Source organism: Limanda limanda, chromosome 4, assembly GCF_963576545.1.
Source record: "Limanda limanda chromosome 4, fLimLim1.1, whole genome shotgun sequence".
NCBI lineage: Eukaryota > Metazoa > Chordata > Actinopteri > Pleuronectiformes > Pleuronectidae > Limanda > Limanda limanda.
Window position 1 is genome coordinate 17,701,111 of NC_083639.1, and position 25,574 is coordinate 17,726,684.

The 25,574-nt window shown below is 45.2% G+C and overlaps 1 protein-coding gene across 2 annotated transcripts in view; it reads left to right on the plus strand.

Moving 5' to 3' along the window:
* arhgap46a (Rho GTPase activating protein 46a) overlaps positions 1–21,017 on the plus strand; it is a 31,086-nt gene extending 10,069 nt beyond the window's left edge. The window contains exons 2-10 of one of the 2 annotated variants that reach the window (XM_061069058.1): positions 1,960–2,466; positions 10,633–12,055; positions 14,248–14,896; positions 15,079–15,168; positions 17,536–17,609; positions 17,900–18,099; positions 18,741–18,832; positions 18,924–19,093; positions 19,469–21,017. In XM_061069058.1, the coding sequence (XP_060925041.1) occupies positions 1,960–2,466; positions 10,633–12,055; positions 14,248–14,896; positions 15,079–15,168; positions 17,536–17,609; positions 17,900–18,099; positions 18,741–18,832; positions 18,924–19,093; positions 19,469–19,663 (3,400 nt within the window). In that variant the 3' untranslated portion in view covers positions 19,664–21,017. The remainder of the gene's footprint in view (positions 1–1,959; positions 2,467–10,632; positions 12,056–14,247; positions 14,897–15,078; positions 15,169–17,535; positions 17,610–17,899; positions 18,100–18,740; positions 18,833–18,923; positions 19,094–19,468) is intronic. The other variant, XM_061069059.1, reaches the window with a different exon arrangement.
* Positions 21,018–25,574: the final 4,557 nt, after the last annotated feature.

Genomic DNA, 25,574 nt, shown 5'->3' on the forward strand with positions numbered 1-25,574 from the left:
CTAGGCTGCATGTCCCTCTGATCTTCACAGGTAGCCTGGACTGCAGACTCACCAAACAAACAACCATGACGCGGAGAAGAAAAGCGTTTCTGTCCCGAGAAAGCTGGGAAAAGACCCAAAGCCAGAGCAGATTCTTGTGACACTAATTCCTCCCGACTGCCACTTTTTTCTCGACAGCCTCTTTTACACCGCCTCTTCAAGGCAGAACAGTTGCACTTTTATTCCACCTCACTGTTATGTATAAAGGATGAGAAAGTAGATCATGCTGCATATTTGTTCTGCCTTAATGCCAGCAGCTGAGGGAGTCACAGAATCAGATCAATAATTTGTAAAAGAGAAAGCTGTAGGTTTAGGTGATAAGAACTCACAAAATGTCTTCAAGAGCAATATAACCAGTGTTCAAAATGTATAGATATGATACTTGTGTAATGTGTACACTCAGTGAGAATTACAGTAAAATCTTTTGAATGTTCTGCATCAGATTTCTTTGCGGTTTATAAAGTTTGTTACTTTCTGCCCATAAAGAAATGCTTGAAACCATGGGTGACGCTCTGCTTTCGCTCAGGCGAAAAAAACTTTTGTAAAAACTATAATGCTTTGACATTTATCCTGATAAAAGAGGAGCAGTCGGGAAGATCAGGCTGCCAATATGGTTATGTAAAATCCCTGTATATGCGGAGTCAGCTTAAGTCTGCATGATGTAAATTCATCATTAGACTGTGTATGTATTACTCTGTGTAGATTCGTCCTCCAAGTACAGTGTAATACAACAAACAAGTACTCATCTGTAGTGTCATCAGCTGTCTGCATCAGCAGTGGAGTTTAAGTGTAGCCTTTCAAGTGTAGCCTCTGTTTCTACGATGACACAATTGGCCAGCTTTGTTTGGTTCAATGTAAACAAGAAATGTTGGAATAACAAGGGGTTTTCTGTCAATACAGCTGGATCTCTGTAAGGAACTGTAGGTGTGCAGCTTGAGTTCAGTGGAATACTAGGGAAGAGAATGGATTAAACTTTGTCAGGAATGTCCAGTTGTGAGTACAGGAGAAGAGAAAAGGAGGAGTGTTGTGATTTATTGAATATTTCGAGTCCTTCCCCTGGTTCCGATCTAGTCTCTGGCTGTTTGTAGTGTTCCCACATGGTTTTGCTGTCACAGTTGAGGCTGTAGATCAAAAAAGGAATAATGGAGCCCACTATAGAGTAACATGACCTAGATATACCAGCAGCTTATTTGTAGGTAGCTACAGCCCACATTTTAGGGCATTATTATTCAGTTGCAATATGCCTCGCACTTTTTTCAGGTACACTGACCCATAATTTCTCTTCAATTCAGGCCATGGTTCAGTTGTTTTCAAGCGGCCGTCCCTCTTATCTGTGCCCTTTTGCCTTTGTACTTTTCGGTTGGATTGTCAACTGGTTCTCCCTCACTCTCTCTGCCTCTCTCTCTCTTTCGCACCTCCCCTCACTGTCTCTTTTTATGGTCTTTGTGTGTTGTGCTGAGCTGGCTGCTGTCACCCTGTGATGGCAGTTAAGCTCTGTGGGTTTTTTCCGCGTTCCTGGCACTCTGACCGTATGGTTCTCTTTGGGCTCTGCTGAGACCGTGCCTGGTGTCTCACTGAGTGTGTCCACCTGTCTCCTTATTTAAAAAAACACCCATAGATGCCATCACTTCTGCCGCTCTGTTGCCTACCAAAGAGATGTCATCATTTCTAACACACACAATTACAAATGGATACATTTTGAGACACCAACATTGACACACTCTCCATATGATCATGGGGATATTTTTGAGCGTTTCAGTCTGTCACACTGTGTGAGTCAGTTTCTGCTTGTCAAGGTGATAATTAGTCAGACGCGACTGTGGCCTCTAGTGCATCATTGTCTCCTGTCGGTGAATAATCTGTTGCCAAGTTTAGCAGTAAACAGCACTTAACCCTTTTCTTTGTTTTTTTCTCATTCAGCTCTGATTGGGTGGAAATCCTGGAGCCACGCTCCCGCGAGCGCATGTATGTGAACTTGACCAGCGGAGAGTGCGGCTGGGAGGCCCCTCAAGGCGTCCCTGTCCGTCAGGCCGACGGTAACCAGTGGTGGGAGCTGTTTGACCCTCAAAGTGGCCGCTTCTACTACTACAATTCAACTGGCCGCCGCACAGTCTGGCATCGACCCCAGGGAGCTGATATCGTGCCCCTCTCCCAGCTCCAGGCCATGAAGCGCTGCAGCGAGGCCAAGCGGACGGGAGGGAGCATGGATAGGCACCACCACGGAACCACAGGGAGTATCAGCAGTGTGAGTAGCCATGGGCGGTGCACCCCTCTGCCCGAGCAGGACGGAGACAACCCTATCCCCGGAGCCTTGGAGACCAGCGTGGAGACAACCAACCCTGAGATGGACCCAGCAGTGGACAGCAGATCCCAGGGAGACGGAAGCAGCAGTGAGCTCAGCACAGATGGCAGCAAAGACCCACAGAGGTAAGCGGAACCAAACCTTCAGTAGCTTCTACAGTAGGTCTGGAAAGAGAATCATTAGTTGAGGAATAGTGGGGAAACATGATAGTCATCACACCATGTGGTAGAGTGAGTTGTAATGACTTTCAAATGCTTGTGCTATGAGAACTCTCCGGATTATTTTGACTTTTGACCACTCGAGCCAAACTCAAACAGTTTTTTTCTATTTTAATTCTCACTTATCTGAACATTCCATATGTCCCATGTTTCCATACTGCTGCCTGTGAACCGTGCTCAGCCATTTCAGCAAATTGCTACCAAATGGGTAAAGTGGTCAGTTATATTACAGAGCAGGACATTTCCCCCTCCCTCACTCCAGGGTTACTGATGCAGAACGGCCCCTAACAGTAACTCATTCAAAGACCATATCATGTGCTTGGCATTGTGGCCTCGTCCAAACCACCGACTCTTCCCTCCAAGCCAGATTCCAGACATGCCACTTCTGTTTCCTCTGGCGCTGGGCCACTGAGGCCGTCTAAGTGTCCTTCTGTGTGCTCACCATCACCGTGCCCCGCTCTGCTCCGATGCTCATTTCATTTTCCTAAAACACATCTAGGCCCCAGGCCACCAAAGACTGCAACTTCTCTTATGGGTGAGAGATTAAACGTGCAGGCATGAGACACATGTGAGAGTGTTTTCTGTGGTTAATAACAAACAGAACCGTTGCATTCCAGCTGCCTATAAACAAGGCAAGACCCTGCTGGGGTTTTCGAGGCTCTGTCGTGTCGACTCCCCAGGTTCCTCCTGGCTCTTCTTATAACTCACCTTGACAATTAGGAGGTCTCATCTCTGACCTCCCTGTTCCTTGTGGTGACGAGAGAACAAATTGGTCTGCCATGGTTGTTGACTGAAGCCCTGTTGCGTTCCCTTTGGTGTGTGTGAGGAGAGTTGTATAACCCCCCATACACAGGGTCCCACTCTGCCCTAGTGAGTCAACCATTCCCAGAATCTAGTCTGTCTTCCCTCAAAACAATGGCCAGCTGTGTTTCCCAAAGAAACGTTGAGGAGTCTTAAAGCCACTGATGCTTGATTCCCTTCTTAGCCATAAGGCCCTCCACATGCTCACAAGCAAGTAATTGGAAACCACCACAAAATGCTCAGAGAGGGTTGAATGTGACAGCTCCAAATGGTTGAAAACAAACTCAGAGATATGCTTTCCTTCACTTAGTGTCACATTTGACTGATAGTGACAAAGATGAATGGGTAAGCGCAATGGAGAAAGTTTAGACGATGAGTTTGAGTAAGGTTAGTTTGTTCTGTCCCATCCAGAGCACAGACGTGTTAGGGGCTTACATGTGAAAATGGTGGTCTTCCCTTTTTTTTTTGTCATACAACTTTTTTTCAGAACTCGAGTTCCACAGAGTAATGGTGTACTCCATTGTTTCTGTACCTCAATGAGTTGGTTTGAACGTCACAGCTATTTAAGACATGTCTTTACATGTCCTGTTTTTCCTCTATGAAATTTCAGCGGAGATGAAATGTTATTAACTCGTGACCTTTGAAAAACAATGCTGTTCTTTGTGGAGATGGGATAGTCCCGCTTCTTCCAACACCAGTTTCCCTTTTGTTTTGTGCTATTAATATATCTGTTCGTAATAGATAGAAAATGTTTCACGGTTTTCACATTACCCACCCCTTTTTGTTATTCTAGGCACTGATTGGTTGATGCATCCTTCTTTCTCTATTTGGTTCTCACTCTTTTTTTTAAAGCTCATATTTGTATTTGTCTACGTAGATTAATTGTAGGTTTTCTGGGTAGACGAGCACACTCTCGTATGTCGACCCGACTGCCAAATCTGTTACTCATTAGCCGAGTCTTATCACATGTCCTGGGAATTCCTGTGCTCTTTGTGCCTGTGGAGCTCATCAGGGAAGTACCGTGCTCCCCAGAGGTAAACATACCAGTCACATGTGGTAACTTAGCTCTATTCATGATGTCGGAACTGAAGGTGTTTCAGATCACCTAACTTATAACATCTGCATCGGATTTCATCCACCGTCAATGCCTGTCAGTGTCCCTTTGTCTTGCTGTCATTAACCAGGTAAGGTCTGTGGAGGATTGCCCCAGTGATAGTGTTTGATTTACGTCTTCACCGTGTGTGGGCTCCATTCAACAGAGCTTTTAAGTTACAGGAAACCTGCTGAGGTTGAGTGGATGTTGAAAGTTTACTGAGGACGTCTGACAGCATGGAGTTAGACAACCCAGAAATGACCCAAGGTAGTTCACTTCTGGGTCACATTACTCTTTTGTCTTATGGTCTGGCCTGTGGCCTGGGGTGTATAATGGACCACTAAAAGTAACAAAGGCCCTCACTCAAAGCTAGTGGCCCCCCCCCTCAAAGCCAGTTGCCCCCCCATGGTCAATTGATTGCTTTCTCTAAGCAGGAAGTCTGGGTGTGCTGAACGGAGAAGAAGAACACCAAATGACTAGGATGTGTCCTCTCATTTAGGCCTGTAATGACATAGTGGTGCAGTATTCGGTTGAAGGCAGTCACGCTGACATTAGACACTTTCAACCCGTCTTTCCCGATAGGTTGACATTTGAATTCTTTAAAAAGCTAAAATCTTGACTTTGTGTGGGTGTGTAATTAGTTAAACGGATGTTGGGGCAAATGTAGAAACCTCTGCTAAAGTGTCTGGAAAAATAGAACTGAAGACATAGTATTTTGATTTCTATTTCAGTTACAGTTGTGGGGAATTTGGTAGTAATCCATCCACATGAAGGTGAAAGTATATTAAAACAACAAGTAGACTTCCCCTCATAGTGACCGTCGCCCCTGTGCCCGTCTTGCTGTGACTCATGGAGGAGAAATCACCACTGGGTTTATTTAGAAAAGGAGGGGGCGTCTTATGGGTAGATAAAGTTTGTAGTTTGTAATGAGTCACACATTGTGTGCATGTTTACTGCGAGAGCACAAGCCTCATGTTTTTCATCTCCTGCCACTTTGAAGACATAGTCTTTTTACACACACTGGAAAACTTGTTTCCCCTACACTCCTGCTGTGGTAAGCTAATTTCCAGCTCTTTCTTTCTAGTGTTCTCAGAAAGTTTTTTTGTCTTGGCTAAAAAAAAAAGTTGCACTTTGACCTCTTGATGCTGATACGTTCCTGAGTGCTTTGGTCTGCTTAGCTGTAGCAAAGTCCCTATTTTGTTTTTATCTCTGTGCTGGTTCTCTGCATGCTCCATGTTTCACTCTTGTCTTTCTCGTAAATGTAAACTTTATGGCATTCTCAGAACAAGATTACAGAGCTTCAGTTTTATGTGTCTCTCTGAAGCAGTGGATCCAAAACCTCTAGTTTTTATTTTAGATGTTGCCGAAACACTGCTTTTACAGTTTACTTCTCTCTGGTGTTGTGGTGTAGAGGAATAGCTCCAGTGTTTTTCATGAAGCACCAATGGCACCACATGTGAAATTGCCTGAGGCGTGACTGCTTCAGCTGACTCGTAGCATGAAAATATGTTATTTTTCAGCATACATTTCAGGGCTTCTGCTCCCATCCAGTTCTCATGGGACGTTATTGGTGGTTTTCTGCTCCTCTGTGGTCCTGATCATATCTCTAAACTCGAGACTGATTGGAACAGATTTTGTGGTGTTTGTGTCTCTGTGTGTGTGTCTGTGTCTGTCTGTCTGTGTGTGTGTCTGTCTGTGTGTTTGGGAGACAGAGAGACAGGGAGAGTGAAGAGGATTTTTTATCATGTCATCCAAACAGTGTGCTGTAGTGGGTTGAGCTTCAGATGCACTTTCAAATTCCAGAGGCGGGTCTCTCTGGAATCTAGCGGGGTTTGGCTTCATCCTGTCCCTTCAAAATAATCTCAGTGGCTGTGCTCTGACCCACCGCAGCCCTCCTCAGAGGGTCGAGCTGCAGGAGCCACAGACATGCACAGCTGGTAGACATCTTGGCTCAGAGGAGGGAGGTGCGTCAGTTCAGCTGTTGTGGGACAGTTGGCTCTCTGGAGGTGTCTTTACAGGAACAGGGGGGCTCCCAGCTTTACCCCTATTCCCAAAAAAATATTATCTAATGCTGCTTGATATTTTTACAGCTGATTGTTTAAAAGTGAGAGGAAAAACCAGCTATGAACATTGTCCTCAGTGAATCCTCTTTGTCTTTAAAGCTTCCTTCCTGTACGCAAATCGCAGTGATCCCATTGGTCTGTGCTCTGAGGTGTTTGCTTGGCCTGTGCGACCTCATATCCTCTTCCTGCCCAGCCACTGTTAATAATAACCGCTGTTTTTCAGACCCCACTTTTCCCAGGGGGTACATTTAAGAACTTCCAAATCCATATCCCTGTCCGCCAAAGTGACTCAGCTGATGGCTTTTCCAACAACAGCTATTCCAGGCAGGAAAGAAAGACGACACAGAACATCTGCTGACAGCACAGTCCCCATGGTGTATTTAGTTGGTAATTGAGACCACAGGAATATTTAGAGCAGCAATAGAGCTATCTGCGAGTGTGTTTGTTGGACTGTGAGAGTGAGACACCAGTACGGCCGAGGCTAAATGAAATTTGCTGATCGTTAAGTTGATTTGCTGCCCCAGAGGCCAATAGCTTTATCCCACTGGTGTCCAAAGGGCCGCTAACTTCATTTGATCTTACATTTTTTCCATCTTCCTAAACGTCTGGCACGCAAGCCCTGTGTTCTAAATGAGGGTGTTTGTGTTTGCATTTGTGGGCGTATCACATGCGTGTGCACATGCGCTGTGTGTGTCTCTAATCATGTGTGCTTGAGAAAAGTTGAAATAGTGATAATCTTTCTCAAGCAGCTAAGGATTTAGAAAATTCAAGAGAGAGTTCTTACTCACCCAGTGATAATTATGTATTTTTTAACCACTATGATAAACTGCTATGCATAATCCCCCCCCCCCCCCTTCAGCTAACATTCATCAATCACCTGACAGCTCACTTGCAGCAGGCAACACACCCTTTCCAAATAACCCTTGTTGTAGTTAGAAACAAAGTCCAGGCATGTTCAGTGTTATGTAAGAGCCTGTAAGTTATCCTGACTGTATCTGAAATTTGAAGATTCGCTCTTTCAGGTTCACTCCCCCACCCCAACCCCTCCTCGCACTCCATTGAGGGAGGCGTCTCCGTGACGATGGCATTGTATGAAGCTCCCCACACTGCCGCAGCGGCCTTTTGAATGGGCCCTGAGGAATGCCAGCCTTCCCGCTCAATCCCTTGCTGCACTCTCCCACGACTAATCCCCACCCCGTCTCATTTACACATGCTCACACCCTCCTCTCTTGTCTCTCTAGCTCTGTTCTCCTTCACCAACACCACCCCCCACCAACCAACATGTCCCTACTCTACACCAGTCATACTTTCTCACCATTGTACCGTCCTTGTTGCTCTTTTAGTCCAAAGTATTTAATCATATATTATTTGGTTGATCTGGGGTTTACTGATAGGCAAGTTGTTCCAGCAGTGTAATGGGATTAGAAGCTTTGGAGGGAGATCGAAGAAAATATACACAGCCTTACTGCTGGAGTTGGCTGGCGGCCCCCATGCGTTGGTGATGATCATCGCACCAAGCTCCCTGCTGACATCTAACATAACGTGCCAGTACTGGAGGGGGTGAACATGCTAGACCTTTGCTGAGCCTGACTGGGACAATGGCAGGCAAACAACAGAGACAAAGACTGACAAAATCCCTCTGTCCCAGCAACGTGAGCTGAACTTAGCAGGGTGCTCCTCGCAGGTCTGTGAATGTATTAAATTTCAGTTCCTGAAGAATAGTCTGTGTAAAACTGCCACAGAAATTATCATAAGATTACATTTAGGGTTTGTATGGACAGGGAGGAATAATATTAAACAGTGTTCTTTTTTTTACATGACAATTCATCTGAGGGTTGTCCAAGGACATGCAGTGACGCATGTATTCATTCAAATTTTTTGTTAAACTACATATAATCCCCTTATAATTGAGATTGAGCCCATATTTCTTCCCTGGCTTAGTGTGTGAACATCACATTAGACATTTCCTGTTTGTGCTACATATAGGGAAGCCCTCTCCCCAACCCTGTGTGAGACCTCCTCGGACAGGAAGTGGTGGTCACTACAAGTTCAGGCCCAGTCCTCATAAAGTACATCACCCATCAACGAACAGCATAATTTGTGTTTTTTTACATTCCCCTATTACTTGAGAGTAATTACCATGATATAGTGACTGTCTTTTGTATGAGCGACATGGTTTGTTTTTGTTTGCATATAATAAAAAGAAGAATTTGTTTATTGTGGTTTGAGTGTGTGAGGTCTGCTGTGTTCCTGGGCTGTCCAATCAGAGGAAAGCCGTGATGTTTCATGTGTGAGCCGCTCCTGCTGTAGCAAACTGGTGCTAAACAGTCAGCTGTGTGTCAGCTGCTGAGGTGGGAATGATTTTGTAGCATTTGTATCACCTCCTCCTGCTCGACAAGGCCGCAGTGAGAAAACATACACTGTTTCAAAGAGTACAAACACTGGCTTCTCACGTTTACAGCTGTCACCTATCAACCCCCTCTCCTTCATCCTGTATAGCTTTACACACTCGCGCCTGCTTGTAAGAACTAAACAGTGGTGGTTTGGGGTGAATCCCATCCATCAGAGCTTCTTGTCTTCACACGTGTCTGTCTGTTTATGTGTTATTTAGGAAATAAACTCAGTGAGGTGGGGGACTTGGAGCTTTTCCCAACAACAGTGGTTGTGGCAGTGATGTCCTGGTGCCATGCCAGGTGGCAGAGATCCAGTTGTTAATAGGCCCCGCACGGATTGTGAATCTCTGGGAGCATTTGAAGATGAGAGCCTGTTTACATTCAAACCGCAGAGGTGGTGTGACTCACTCTATAGACTCGGGGTGGCACAGGGTCCTGGGAGAGAGAGGGAGCTAGAGAGAGCTAGGAGGACTAAAGGAAGTTTGCCGTTGGCTTGAGGACCTCAGGGGAATTGTTTCAGCATTGTTCCACAGAGATGTGGGTAGGAGAAGGGGGTCACTCCGCCCCCGCCGTTTCTCTCCTCCCTCTGCGTCCTCTTCCGGCCGTTACAGCTCAACCCTCAACTGAGCTGTAGTTCTCTTGGAAAAGGGAAGGCTTTGATCAGCAGCTCTGGCTCTACACTGATCTGTGTATTTGTCTGGATTTACAAGGACAGACGGTGATCAGCTGTGATCTAATTACCACACTAAATGTTAAGTAGAGGTTGGATTGAAGGAAGGTAAGTCTCCTCTGCCTTCCTTCAAATTTGTTTACCTCTTTGACCGTTGATTAAGCCAGAATGTGTTTTCAACTTGCGTATTCTGTGCTGCGTCGCGTGTATTTCTCTGGCGAGGTGCCAACTGTGTCCATGTGTGAACGTGTGATAATTCCCGCTTTAGACAACACCCGCTGGTTTAAGAGGGCAAGTTTTTGATCAGTTAATAACTGAAAACTCCTGATTGTAAAGGAAGATTATGAGACAAGTGGAGGGCAGCATACCATAGCAGCATCACCCGATTGATGGCTGATAGTTGTATGTTGCTGGGATTAGCAGTGGGCCATTGAGTTTGAAGTTAGCCCAGCTGCTCAACCAAAAGGAGAAGAATTAACCTTTGGACCCCAGTTGAGATTTTCTCAGCTCTCTACTACTGCAATCCTGACTTCTCTCACATCAACCTCTTTTCATGTGGCCTGGGTCCATGTGTTCAATCACTGATTCATATAGTATGCATTTATGCCACATGACCCAACAGTAGCTACATCACACACATACAACACATCAAATGCACATTACATATAAATCAGCTAGAGGTCTAGTCACACTGTAAGGAGGAAGTGTGGCTGGGATTTAGTGTTGTGTTGTGTTAAATCACTCATTAATTGGAGTCTCATGTTTTTGACAAGGCTGTTATGACTGCCTGACAAAAAATTAAGTAAAGTATCTGGAGGTCAGCGAAATGTATTGAAGAAGGGTTGTATACATATATTTGTGGATTGCTTCTGATTTTCCCAGCCCCATCAGCCTTGGATTTTCTAAAAGAGATTAGATGTAATGACTGTGTGATTGAATATGATGATGGTGCTATTATTGTATCGGAAGTGGATTTTTGTTTGTTTATTCAGACTTGATATTTACTTTCTTGCTTCGAGTAGTGTCTAAATATCTCTGTTTTGTCCTTTTCAGGGATGCCTCTCAAAGATGGCAGCCTGCTCCTGGTTCGAAGGCATCCATGTTGGTGAAGGTAAACAGCATGAGCCGTAACCAGCCCAGCCCAGCCCTGCAGCAGCAGAACCTCCAGCACGGTGTGACCAGCAAATCCAACACCTTCACCCTGCATCCCTCCACCAACAAGCCCCAAGGAGGACACATCAGCTCCACCCAGGGATATAAAACTGCTCCCTCTGGCAAAATGTCAGCTGACACACGTCAGGCCCATCACCTGAGAAAAGCCAGCAATGGCAGCTTCTGTTTGGTGACATCAGAAAGTAGTCACCCCAGTCCGCTCCTTAACAGGTCACAAACCAGTACACCACGCCCCATCTCTCCCCAGTATGGTTGCACCCCTCCAATCTATGATGAGCCAGTTTCAGAGTGTCCCATATATGATGAACCCCCAATGGACATGGAGGTAGAGGGGGCGCACCTGTACAATGGACAATCTCTGTCTCGCCTAACACCAACACATAGCCTTCAGAAGCCCAGAACCCCCCAGCCCCCTCATCCAGGATCCAGGCACAGAAGGAATCCTTCCTCCTCTGACTACAGCCCAGCTGGTCTGGAGTGCATCAAGCACATGGTGAATGTGGACCCCAAACAAGGGCTCCTATCTGGCTCTCCTGTACCCACACGCTCCCCTTCCCCTTCATCCAGGCCGGATCCTGTCTTGACCCAGCCTCAGCCGCACCCCCAGCTGCAGGCCCACTCTTTGCCCCAACCTCGAGGGCAGTTAAAGGACAGAGCGCCAGGGACCCCGGGTCCAAGTACACTGGACAAGAAACATAACTGGCGGGTCCTGGAGGCCACTGTGCAGCGTGCCATGGAGGCACGACACAGCAGGCAGAGCAGCCAGGCCTCGCAGGACTTCCCCTCCTCGACCCCGCAGGCCACAGCAAACTATCAAGACTCTGGTTACTCCACTGGGCCCTCCCCAAGTCTGAGGAGAAAGAGCAGGAGGAGGGTATGCGCTGGTGGCGGCGTAGGAGGCAGGCCGGGGTCAGTCGGCAGCAGCGGGGAGCTCTGTGCCCTAAATGAGAGGCTGATGGCTGAGATGAGGGAAGTGGTGAGTCGCTCTAACACCATGAGGGAAGTGAGAGCGGGGATGGAACCGGACATGGGGGAGAGGGTTGTCGTACCTCGAACACGCTCCCCCGCAGACTCACTCAGGTGGTATGTGGGAGGGTCAGCCGGCACGTGCGCATCTCGCGAGGACCTCACTGGGGCCGCCCGGTCACTGAATAGGCCAGGTAACCACGGCAACCCTGCCCTGACCCCTGTGGAGATACCGGGGAGGCAAAAACGGACATATGAAAAGGTGGACACCCTGGAGATGAGTGTGACCAGCCAAGCTAGTCTTTCCTCGCCAGAGACCCCAGGGCCACCTTCCCAGGTAACAACAACCCGTGTGTGTGTGTGTGTGTGTGCGCGCGACGGAGAGAGAGAGACAAACAGAAAATAAGAAAGTTGGTATTAATGATAAAAAGCGGTATTGTTTATATCGTAGGCTAATCCAATACTTTGACACTTAGCTGTCTGAAGAACAACTCGTCTGTGCTGTTGTGTGGTCTGTTAAACCTCAGAAGGTTTGCTTGGATTCAGCTCTGTTTGGTCTGGGAGAGCTCTGACTACTGATGTCTCTCCAGATTCTCAATCAGATTAGAGAAGAATTCAGTCGTATTTTCTCAAACGAGTCCAAGTCAACCCTGAATAAAGCATCTGTGTGTCAAGGGAAATTTAAGGTGCCGTGTTTGTGTTATCGAGTCTGTCCAGTCTTAAGAGAGCTGTAGGTGGATAAATGGACATGTCCACTTCAGAGGACACAATATTGTTGGTCTGAGCAGAAATTTTCCTCTCCACTATTCGGGCAGTTAACATTTTTAAAAGCCCAAGATGGCCCAATAGGGTAGTTTATATTTTGAACAGAGCACTAAAATAAAGTGAGACATGTGGAGGGACTATGGACTCGAAGAGCCCTTACAAAAAGGCCACGTAATCGAAGATGAAAGAGCTATTTGTCTTCTAAATACAGTTATATAAGTAGCAGCATGTGGAGCCAATTCCAAGTTCTGCTACTTCTAATCTCCAAATCCCTTCTTGCAACAGATTCACTCCCCATACATTAAAGTGCTGTTTTCCAAACCAGTCCTACTGCACCTCAGCAGCTATAATAATGAATATCTGAGTCACCAGGGAGCTCTGGGATAAAAAGAGTTTGTCTAATCTGTCTCTTTGAAAAGAACACAGAGCATTTTGTGAGTAATGCCTCTTTCATTCCAATCTTAAACGCCTAAATATCCCCAGGATATAGGCAGGCTGGGCACCGCTGACTGCAATGGCCACAGTCCAAGCATTACCTGTCATCCTCTTACCACCGTCCATCTGCTCTGCACTGCATGTGCTGTATACTCATATGCCAGCTCTGTGCTTGGGCATCCTGGGCCCAAGCCAGGCCAGAGAGATTCAGGACATGGCTCCCCTTGGTCAGGAAGGAGGACGGACCACTGTGGCCCATATGGCCCAGGCTTGGCAGTGATGATGAAGAGGAGGCCGACTGGTACCGAGGCTTATTGGTACCACTAGCATAGCTCTAGCTTATTAGACAACAGCCAAGGAGCAGTGAGCGGGCCCCCTAAGTCTGTCCTGGAATGTTATTCAGACCTTCTGTTATACCACTCACACACTCACAGATTATGGTTTGCTATGTATGAGCAGCTCTACATGATCCATATTTGAACATGCTGTTCTTGCTGAAAGACCTTTTGAACCTTACTTCAAAGGATGCACTGGAACATTGACCATTTCCTCAAAGAACATGAATAATTCATGTTTTTATAAACTTGGAGCATTTTCCACCGTTCGATTGTTGTGTTCCCAATCCAATAGCATAACTAAATTACCACCCTGTTCTGGTGTATATGTCCCTATAAGACAAATAGTCTTTGTTGCTTTTGGACTTGTGGTAGTGACCTCTGTGTCAACCACCCAAACATCAGCTCAGTGCAACTGGTGAGACTGTTGCCAAAACCTGACCTCAGATCTGCTCCATTTGATCGAGAAACCAAAATCTAAAGTCCAGCCTTACTGGCACTCGTCAGCTACGCATTACATCAGGGTCTCCTTGCATTTAATGTTCCATTAATATATTTGAGCTTTGATTCTGGCTTGGGTTTCATGTTGTTCCTGGCCGCTTGCTGAGTATATCTGGGTTACTGGTTTTCTCTATTAAGGGAGCTGTGGTGCTCCAAACGGTCATAAAGCCTGCCACAGGGATTACAGGGGTGTCTTGTGTAGAGCGTAGGTTAGGTGAGGATGGTCACCTCGACTAAGACCAGGGTTCATGAGGATTTGGGACTTTTTGTCCCAGTAAAATCATTTTCAGCATTACGAAATTAATGAACCTGCAAGTATTTCCCCTCGAGCCAGGGCACTGCAGAGCGTTCCTTCACACTAGGAGGAAGGCAGCTCTGCTTAGCCAAGACTATACAGCTGCACACTCACATAGACACACACAGTTTGTACCTCTGCTGCACTCTTGCCTCACCACATCTGTCTCCTCTTTCCTCGCCTCTTGTTCCTCTGCAGGTGAGTACCCTAGAGCTGCAGGCCCAGTTGGAGAGCCGAAAGAAAGGCATGGTGGATGGCCGGACTGCTTCCCTGGGCCCCCACCGCCCTACCAACCATGACAACAGAGAAGGAGGTGATGGGGCGGGAGGGAGAGCGCTCTCCTACGCCACCCTGCGGCAGCCCCCGCCTCCTGACACCGGCATGGAGGACTGGGCCAGCAAGCACCTCAACATGCACAAGCAAGGCCTGTTCCGTCGCCGCGTCTCCATCGCCAACATGCTTTCGTGGAACCGCGGCTCCATCAAAAAGCCAATGCTAGTCACCAGCAACCGAGCTGTCAGGAAGGAGGCCTGTGAGATGTTCAAGTTGGTGCAGGCCTTTATGGGAGACAGGCCGTCGCGCCTGGATCGCCGCCATTGCGCCCTGCTCATCATCACCAAGTGCTGGGACATGCCGGGGCTGCGGGACGAACTCTACGTGCAGCTGGTGAGGCAGACCACGGGCAATGGCAGCCCCAGGAGCCTGGCGGCGGGCTGGGAGCTGATGGCTGTCAGCTTGGCTTTCTTTGCCCCCTCGCCCAAGTTCCGCTGCTACTTGGAGGGCTACATCCAGAGACACACGGAGCCCACCAGCGACAAGAAATGTGAGTCTCAGACTGAGCAAGAGGGTGGGTCATCTTTTCTTTCTTATGTGTTGTCTGATCATCAGCATTATTGATGTAGGCCGGAGAAAATATGAAATATTCTTCTATCCCCTTTCATTGGCATGTTAGAGAGTACAGTGCTGTTTGTGTTCTTATCTGAATAAACAATCAGAAATTTGACCCCTGCTGTTTTCTCTGTTTCATAGTGACTCAGTTCATAATGGAACAGGAGCTAAAGCTAAAGAAGAACTCCAAGTCCAGAAAGAAGAGAAAACAGAGCACAGACGAGGAAGAGGGTAAATCTTTTGTTAATTGACTTGCTCCTTGGTCCAAAACATTGCCTTAAGAACATGGGATCCTCTTTATGTCCCATTTGTACAAGCTTATCTGTTTGACAGAGCATGAAGAAGGTAGGGGAGGGAGCCTCATAGAAGTTTCCTACTCTCTTCAGAAGCCTTCTGGAGCCATTACAAATCAAACCTATCGCTCCCTGTAGAGTGTCCGCTCCGAGTGGGATGGAAAATTCGGTACTGTGCAGCTTGTCAGAAAAGAACATGCTGATGTTTGCAAACACAATGAAATGATTTCACAGAAAGTTGAGCTGGGAAAAAAAATATATGTGGGAGGAGAATTTCAGAAAGTTCAGCATGCATACAATGGACCACACTGTGAGTCATCTTAGCTGTCCCTCTGGTGACTCGCATGTCAGACGGCCATCTGAGAGGTTACCGACTCATCGGCACGTGCCTTTATATTAGAGCAGACCACACTGCCAGCTCTGATGATGATGTCATAAGAGAGAAACCCCATGGTCTCACGGTAGACACCACAGCAGCGACCCCACACATTATACACAAGTGACTCAGACTAACTGCCAACTGACTAAGAGGTCACAGAGAAACGCTACTGATCATCTCTGACTAACTGTAAGGGTCTTTAAAGGGAGAAGTCAGTCAACTACAAGAGTCATGTACAAAAATAGCATAATGAAAACTTCTGTTTTCTTGAATAATGTAGGGAGCTGTGACAAGTTCATTGTATCTGAGCAGAGCAACATGTAGCTGCAGGCAGGACAGGAATGGAAGTCGCACGTTGGACTTTGACTAGAGGCCTCTTGTCAGGTCAACAAGGCCTGGGCTCAGATAAGGCCTCTCAGGGGTGTAGGTTGTTTTCCAACAGCAGTAGCAGTATCTCAGAAACAACTAGAATGGCACTCAGTAGAGTACTCACCTCCACCACATTGGAATACCATTAAAGATCCATAAATTATTCTCTGAGAAATAAAGGAAAATGTTGAAGATCACCCACACAAGTGTTTGAGTAAATTAAAAATAAATCCTGGATCTGAACCCTGATCTGGATCTCCCCTGACCCAGAACGCATCATTCCACCAAGTGTTGTACCTGCAGTGATCTAGTTTTTATAATCTTACAGACAAATGGACCAGGGGTAAAAAATGACAAAGATGTGAAGGAAGTTGACTCGTCACCATCCTTTAACGGTGTCGTGTTTTTGTTGTTCAGTTGAGCTGAGCCGATGAGCAGACAGGTGTCATGCCTGGTACAGTACATTGAAGCTTATAATGAGCTTGTATTTCTCTTGGGCTTTGGTTGCCTAGTTGTTTTCATGACATCAAACTTAAATGTACACCACCAGTAGTGATCAAACCCCTTCTCACACTGCAGCGACGGGCTCTGCACTCCGTGTTCTCGAACTAAGTTGGAGCCCTGGGAAAGAATTCTCGTGTCTATGCCAAGATCAAGAGTGAATTATTGGCATGATCTCTCTAATTAGATATAATTATAGTCAAACTTGGTCAGTTTAGCAGAGGTTGTGAGCGTGCATTCGTGGAGTCACCTGTTTGCTATAAATCTTGGGCCTTTGAGTGTAGAGAATATGCTTTAAAGTGTTTGTAACATCTTGAAATCCTGTCATAGTTTGTCCATCTGGTCCTGGTTCGGATGCCTCATACAGTGGAACTGCTAGGAGCAGGCAAAGACCTTGTGAGAGCTTCGTGTTTTAGTATGAACCAGAAGTAAAAGATGTGTCAGATTTTTTATGAGCACACACAATGACCTTACAGTCAAGGTTTTCTGTCTGCTTTTAGTTTGAGGAGAAGGAGTGCAGAGAAGTTCTTTCCTGGACAGATCAGGTTCTTCTACTACTTGAGCCTGAAGTACATCCGGCCTCCTTTAGTGCAGTTCACTTCTGAAATAGATCTTGGCTCCACAGTAGCTACCTAGGGCCGGGAGCAGACAGGGAGCCGCTGTGTTTCTCATTTTCTCTGGAGACCTTTATGTCTGTGTACACTGATGAATCACCTGAGCGTTGGATGTGTAGTCCGGATCCTGCCTCTAAGGCTTTTGTTCAACAGCAGTAAATCTTCCCTCGCCCTGACAGTTTAGTCGTGCCTGCTCTAATCCCCATATGCAAGAATCACACCGTCGACATGTCTGCCTGTCCTTCATACTCTATCTGACATCTGTGGGAAAAAAACTCACTGCCTGCCTTGTTTGCGGGAAAGAATTTAAATAATTTATTATTTTGTGTGTTTAGTAATGCCTGATGCTTAAGGGTTTTCCTAAAGATCCTTACACCGGTATGTATCTTGTTTCTTGTGAACTTGAGTCTCATTGTTCCACTTCTCTTCTTCTGCCCTGCAGGCCTGCCTGTCAGCACATACGCCAAGTTCTGCTATCGGAAACTACAGAAAGTGGCCATCACTGGTGGTAAAAAGGTAAACTGGAAGAAAAATAAAATATTTGAGCTTTAGATGTTGCATTTTTATGTTATCTAAAGAAGATTACACATCATAAACACAGGACGTATCGCTGAGAAAGTTCATTCACATCTGAGTCATCGTAGATACTGTCATAGAGAGTCATAATTACAGGTCTACTGACACAGTCACAGGCAAAACATAAACACAGACCCACTGCAGCTGCAGACGCAACAGTAATTGGTATCATTGACCCTGACGTACCCAGGTAGTAAACCTGCCCCTTTCCGTACCTCTCCCCCCTCCAGGGTCTTCGTAAGCCCACACTGGAGGAAATCGACCACAGCAGGCGCGCCATCATCACCCCCTCCCTGTTCGGCAGTTCTCTGGAGGAGGTGATGGAGAGGCAGAGCGAGCTCTTCCCAGACAGGAAGCTGCCCTGGGTGCAGATTCAGCTTTCCCAGTACGTCCTGGCTCTGGGCGGGGCTCAGACAGAGGGCATCTTCAGGTAAGACAGACCCAACCCAGCCAGAATACCAGTGAGCAGTGTGAGAGAAGGGGGAGAGATTACAGAGGGATTTTATGAACTGAGTGTGTATGTGTGTGCTGCATAGTATGTACAATGTATATAAACACGTGTGTGTGGTCTCATACACCCCCTAATTTCAAAGCAGGCTGTGTACAAACACAGCCTGCTTTGCTTCTGAGACCAGCGCTGTTTAATTTGATACTTCATAATATGTGTTTACTTTACTGCTTAAGCTTACAAGCATGTTGGAGCAAACTGTGTTTGTGTAAGGCTCTCCCCAGCAAATTGAATTCTCTACCAGCTCGACTTGTTTCAGAAACTGTTCCTTGTCGTCAAACTTTCTACATACTGATCTCTATGTGACATCCAACACTGGTTCTACTCTGGGACTTTCCTTAACAGTGTGTTGTTTGGTCACTTTATGTCCTTCTGGTTTTGTTTTGCTCCGAAGAGCCACTGCAAACAAAGAACACAATACTTTCAGCCACTGAGCCACATTTGATACCAATTGGGTGTGCACGTGTAATGGATTTGCCACAGGGCATGGAGATGGTGTAATGGTAGGATTAGAGCTCCATCTTGTGGCCGCTGAGTGTAACTGACCTGTGTCTTACCCTCAGAGTGCCTGGAGACATTGATGAAGTGAACGCACTGAAGCTCCAAGTGGACCAGTGGAGGATCCCAGAGAATCTCTCTGACCCCAATGTACCTGGTGAGGCAGGGATCTGTTTTTTATGAGGTGAAGGTTTTTTTGTGTGTTTGCAGTTTGAACATACATATTAAATACTGTGCACTTTGTTCAGCCTCTCTAATGAAGCTGTGGTATCGGGAGCTGGAGGAGCCGCTCATCCCCATGAACTTCTACACGCAGTGCGTCAGTAACTGTGACGACCCGGTGGCGGCCATCGCCGTGGTGCAGGCTCTTCCTGAGCTCAACAGGCTGGTGCTGTGCTACTTCATCCACTTCCTGCAGGTAACCACCATGTTGCTGCAGATGTACAGTCCACGCAGACACAACTCTTACATTAATCTACCCTGACCAGAGTCCCTGATCAACTAACACATTTAGGATTAAACTGGACAGGGTGTTTGCACTTGATTTATCTTATCCTATGTGTTTTCTTAAGTTAAACATAATTTAACTGATGTCCCAGAGACTTGACTCATTTCAATTAAATCGTATGCAGCCACGAAATAAACAAACAAAAATAATTACAAAAATATAACCACTGAAAGAAATGTAAACCCTGATTACAAAATATTAATAATTGAATATGACTCACTGCAGGTCAAAGGTCAGTCTGTGCTCATTGGCTGCCCTCTCTCCTTACATCCTGATTATCTCCAGGTATTCGCTCAGCCATCCAATGTGGCCATCACCAAGATGGACGTGAACAACCTGGCCATGGTGATGGCGCCCAACTGTCTCCGGTGCCAATCCGACGACCCGCGGATCATTTTCGAGAATACGCGCAAGGAGATGTCCTTCCTGCGGATGCTCATCGTTCACCTGGAAACCAGTTTCATCGAAGGGGTGGTGTAGCTGCTGTAAACCGCCCAGAGTGCTGGATCCGAATCTGCAGTTACACACATTTACAATCATACATTAAACACTGTCTCTGTTCAAATCACACTGGAAACTCTGTGGGTGAGACATTACAACTCTTGCGACATAAAAGGTTTGAAAACAGCTTGGACTTCGGACCACTGTGCTCTCCTGCTATGATTCAGAGAGACGATACACATCAACACCTTAAGTTCCACTGGTTTTTCTTTGATGCTAACATCCACAGTGACGGCTTTAAAGTGGTTCACTGTAATATTTTCTAACCGCGGCATGTGAAAATAGATTTATTCTACTTTTGTTTCTCACAGAATGGGTAGTGTTACCCTCACAACTGACAACTGGGCTATGTAAAGAGTCTTATAGTATTTTCTTCAGATGTGTTCACTCTGTGCGTGTGTGTGTGTGTGATTGTCAGTGTGAACGAAGACACTGCCCTATTTTATCATGTACAGAAAGTAGAAAGTATGAAAAGTAAAAGAACTCTTGTAACGGTGTCTTATTAATAAGCTTGCCTGTGCTGTTTTTGAGTGTTGTCCTGATGGCTTGTCTCCCCGTATATTTCATTTTACGGGACGCAAGTAACTGCGTTACCACAACTGTTCTGACAGGAGCACAGAGCCCTGTTTCCAAGCACACACAGGAAGGATGTGCAGGAAACTCTTTTTAAAGGATGGTGGTGATTTTCTAAACCAACAAATTTGGACGTGCTTTGATTTGTATGACTCTGAACACTCAACTGAAGCCATCCGGGAGTGTGGTAATTCGACTTGATGTCAGTGATGTGGGAGGCTGGTTGTTGATACTCTTTCTCTATTATCTCCTAAAAAGCCTAAGTTGGAATTGTGTTCTCTTTAGTTTGTGGTCTGTTTGTTTTCTTTTTTTGGCTCAGGTCTCATGATAAAACGGGTGTTGGATGTGATAACTGTACTCGGCCTCCTTCACGGACTGAACATACGATTCATCTGCCACAAACCCCTGTACTGACAATGGAGTTTTGTTCAACTGTCAAGCACTATGAGAATGTAGATTACGCTCTTTGTGTCTCCTCTCAGACTTTGCCCATGTAAATAAATACAGTGTGTAAATAGTATCAACACCCCTGAAGTGTATTAATCTAATGAACCAGGTTATGGGTGAAGTTAATGTCGCCGTAAACAGCAATAAACTAAAACTCTTTTTGTAATTAACTGTTAATTTCTCTGCTGTAACCGCCTGCCTTTTGGACATAGGAATGATTCAGACCACTTTCCATGTATGTTTATGTGTGTTTGCATACCTTCTTGTTAAAATGTGGAATGACTGTCCATGAATAAAAGTTTGTTCAATTGTAGACGAGATGGTTTGGGCTTATTGTTGTCTTTATAGTTATTGTAGCTGAGATGAGCCAGGAAGTGAAAGGAAGGATGACATGCAACAAAGACCTCTGGCTTCATTGTCAACTTTAATATTGGTCCCTCTACCATTAGCTCAGCTGTGGCTATAACAAAGACCATCCTTACGCATTACTGGATATGCCACTATGTATTATTGTATATCACATTATATATGTACAAGAGAATATTGCCTGTCTAATTCCACAGATATTCCCTTCTCTATCTAAGCAGTAGCCAAGGTCAGGTTCTAGATAAAGAGCCAACCAACTGTGTCTTGTAGTGTCTACGTTGAGGGACTTTCATATCTATCTCACATGCTCCAGACAGAGAGGCACCATCTTCAACTCTTTTGTGTATTACACCAGGGGCCAGACTTAAGGACACTATGTGATTTAGCTTCCAGAAAACTTCTTCCGAGTCCAGTCCGAAATATTTCTTAGAAAGAAGTGCTATGTGTTACACAATCAGACCTATTTGTCTCGTCTGGTTTAGCATCCAGTGTCAAAACATGAAAGTCTCCCTCCTCTGTATCTGCCTGTGCACAGATGAGCATAAGCAAACAGACGCAATCTGCTCCCTGTCCCGTCACACAGCATCAACTTCACTTAATCAGATCCGTGCATATTCAGCCGTTTGTTCTTTTCATGCTCATCACTGCACAAGACTTCCGCGTGCTTCATCCATCACTGTAGTGATCGTATACCTATCCGCCACTGGTGAAAAGCAGCAGGGTGAGAGGACCTCTGACCTCAGCCTGCAGCACTGGAACAAGTTAAAGAGAATAGACTCAGGGGGAGAGGAAAAAATTCCATTCAAAAAGTACATTCAGGGACACAGGACATTGGAATAGTCATGTTCATTTGAGTGCATCACTTTCATAATGATGATTGTGAAGAAGCTGTAATCCAACATGATGATTAAGGTCTTAGGTTATCTTAAAGCTCAGATGTCTTTGGGTGCCTGACGGTTTAAATGGTGTTCCTTTAAGTTTTCCACTCTAAAATGTTACAAAACAAAAATTGAAACAGTGTCTGAAAATTATGAAAAGGATCACTTTTATAAATTTTAGCATTAAATCTTTTGGACACCAGTTCATCTTCTACTTACTAAACCAGTACCAGCTCTAGGTTTTTTCTTAACCAGGGGCTAGAGTTGTGTCCAACATCCATGCACACAACTGTCATTCTTTGTTCACTGTTCATTTTAAAAATGGTTCCGTGTTCAAACACAGGTTCACTTCAGGGGCCAATCAGATTTCAGCGGGGCCAGTGACCCCCAGTCACTGACCCCTGGCTCTGCTCTTGACTTTTATAACAGCAGAAACTTTGATGATGGATGGATGGATAGATAAACCGATAGATAGATAGATAGATAGATAGATAGATAGATAGATAGATAGATAGATAGATAGATAGATAGATAGATAGATAGATAGATAGATAGATAGATAGATAGATAGATAGATAGATAGATAGATAGATAGATGGATGGATGGATGGATGGATGGATGGATGGATGGATGGATGGATGGATGGATGGATGGATGGATGGATGGATGGATGGATGGATGGATGGATGGATGGATAGATAGATAGATAGATAGATAGATAGATAGATAGATAGATAGATAGATAGATAGATAGATAGATAGATAGATAGATAGATAGATAGATAGATAGATAGATAGGAGGGTATAATAGCATGGATTATGATGGTTTGATTATAATGATTAGACGTATAAAATAATTTATTATTATCTTATTATAAAAAATATTATATAACATTACATATCATTTAGCTGATGCTTTTATCCAAGACGACTTACAAAAAGTGCATTCAACCATGAGGGTACAAACCCGGAACAGCAAGATTCATGTAGGTGCAATAGCTTAAAAAAAAACTACAAAGCCAAAACTACAAAGGGCACACAAGTCCAAAATATAAGTGCACAGATGCTCTCTTAAGAATGGTTATTAGACATCTTCTTAACCAAGGTAAAGCAAACAATCGTGATCTTGTTGAGTGTTTGGCTCGCAGTGAGGGAGCAACAAGCCGATTGGCAGATGCAGAGCGGAGTGGACAGGCTGGGGTGTAAGGTGTGACCACGTCCTGGATGTACACCGGACCTGATCAGTTCACAGCACGGTACGCAAGAACTACTGTTTTGAAGCGAATTCGGGCAGCCACTGGTAACCAGTGAAGGGGCTGGGGGAGTTGTTATTCTATTAACAACTATATTATGAAACTGAGGTTATCATGGCCAGGCTCTATTATTTCATGTTTAGGTGCTTTAGGACAGTGGCTGGTGCTCTGCCCAGTGACCTGTGTGACAGAATACAAAATGCAAATAACCTACTGGATCCGAATGTATCCATACATATGAGAGGAAAGTTAGGAGGCTGCTGCTGATGATAAATTAGGGACAGGCGGTGGACTAGTGGCAGAAACTTGGACTATAGGCAGAAAACGTCTCTGGTTCGTCTCTGGTTCGACTCCACGGAGAAACAACAAAACGACGAACCTGGATCGATCTGTCCAAAAATCCAAGAGGATTCTCCCTACCCTGTCTAGTGCCCCTGAGCAAGGCACGTTACTCCCCCAACATCTGCTCCCCGGGTGCCATACATGGCTGCCTACTGCTCTGTGTGTCCTGCACCAGATGGGTTAAAAGCAGAGGTTAAATTTCCCTCCTTGAATGAGTGTGCCTGTGCATGTCTGTGCATGTGTTTGGGACAAATAAATGTTAATGTATCTTAAATTACTATTTCCTCCATCTTCAGTGTGTACGATTTAGTGACATCTAGTGGTGAGGTGTCGAGCTGCAACTGAATACCCCTCACCTGCCCCTCCCCTTCCAAACATGACAGAGAACCTGTGGCAGCCTTCTGTCGTCATCAAACTGAAAGGTGTTTAGTTTGTCCAGTTTCACCTAATATGTTCCTTTCACCTAAATCTTCCACACTGGGCCTATAATCCAGGTGGTCTTACCATGATTGAAGGTTATATAAGTTTAATACTCAGTATGAAGACACACAGGGACGACTCTGTGGTATTTGGGGCAGACACCAGCTCTTATCACATATAGTGAGGGCAACATATGAAAATCTGGGAACTAAATCCTTACCAAGAAATTTCTTCACAATTGTGTTTAGGAAGGTGTGTAATATCATGTCTTAAAATGTTGAAATTCAACTCCCGTGGGAAACCTCCTAAAAAATTGTTCAAAGTTGGGGTACCTGTAACCGATTTTTGAAAAATCGAAAATGTTAAATTTGGCTTTAAGTAACTTGTGAGGGGTCAAACTAGGGGTTTTTCATGATTCTGAGTTGATTGCAAGCATTAGTTTCTCACCAAAACCACTCCTTAGTGCAAAAACAGCCACCCCCACTTTTCCCACTCACTGCATTTTCAGCCATTATTCACGAATAAAGGGTTCCAAACCGCCTCCCCAAAAACAACAAAAAATAAAAATAACCCAGTTAACACCATTAAAAATTCTTTCTTTTTTCTATTTGTCTAAAGCAGTGGTGTATAAAGTACTTGAAAGCCATACTTGAGTAAAAGTACAGATATCTTACCTGAAAGTGACTTCGGTAAAAGTAGAAGTCACCCGTCAGAAAATTACTTGAGTAAAAGTCTTAAAGTAGCTCATATTAAAAGTACTTAAGTATATAAAGTATCTGGTGTTGAAATATACTTAAGTATCAAAAGTAAAAGTACAGGTACCAAAATTAAAAAAAAGTGCTCTTTATAGTAGGCCTATTCAGACACAAAACAACCCAACATGTTTCTCCTCAAGATTTAACTGACTGAAAAATTCTAACAACAATATGAATACTAGGGCTACGTTGTAGCACTTGCGGGCCCGAGCACCCGCACGTTGAATCCTGTTGCGGTCGGGGGAGAGAGCGAACGATGACCAAGTGCACGTCTCCACGTTGGATGCGTTTTTCTCTCTGTGGCAAAGCTAAACGCTTCACATTCCCAGAAGTTGAAGTTGATCTGATGAAAGCCCTATGAGTTCGTCAAAGTACAAACCGGGAAAATGGCCAAAATAGCCATTAAAGTCAAAATGGCGGGCTTCCTGTTTGGTCTAGCATGTCTATCCAGGAGACTTATTTGTTTTTTTTATGAAAAGACATATGTCCCTATGGGGACATTCAGGTTCCCCCGAACCCGAGTTTCTCGTCGAGAAGATGGTGTCAATTGCGTTCAGAGACCAACCGATCAAATCCATAATTTAGTTTGTAGAGCGGTGAGAGTCTCTCAAGTATAGGACAAGACAAGACAAGACGAAGGAGCCAAGCAGGGAAGGTCATGGGGGAGGAAAGGGAGAGAGAAAAATGCGACCGCCTTCGAAGAGAGCCAGAGAAGAATGTCAGTGTTTGATTGACAGCTGATCTCTGTGCGGAGCAGAAACGTCACCACAACGAACTTTGATCAACAAACATGGAGACAAAAGAAGTTCAAGATTTAAACACAGAATCTAAATCACTGCTTTTAATGACTTGAGT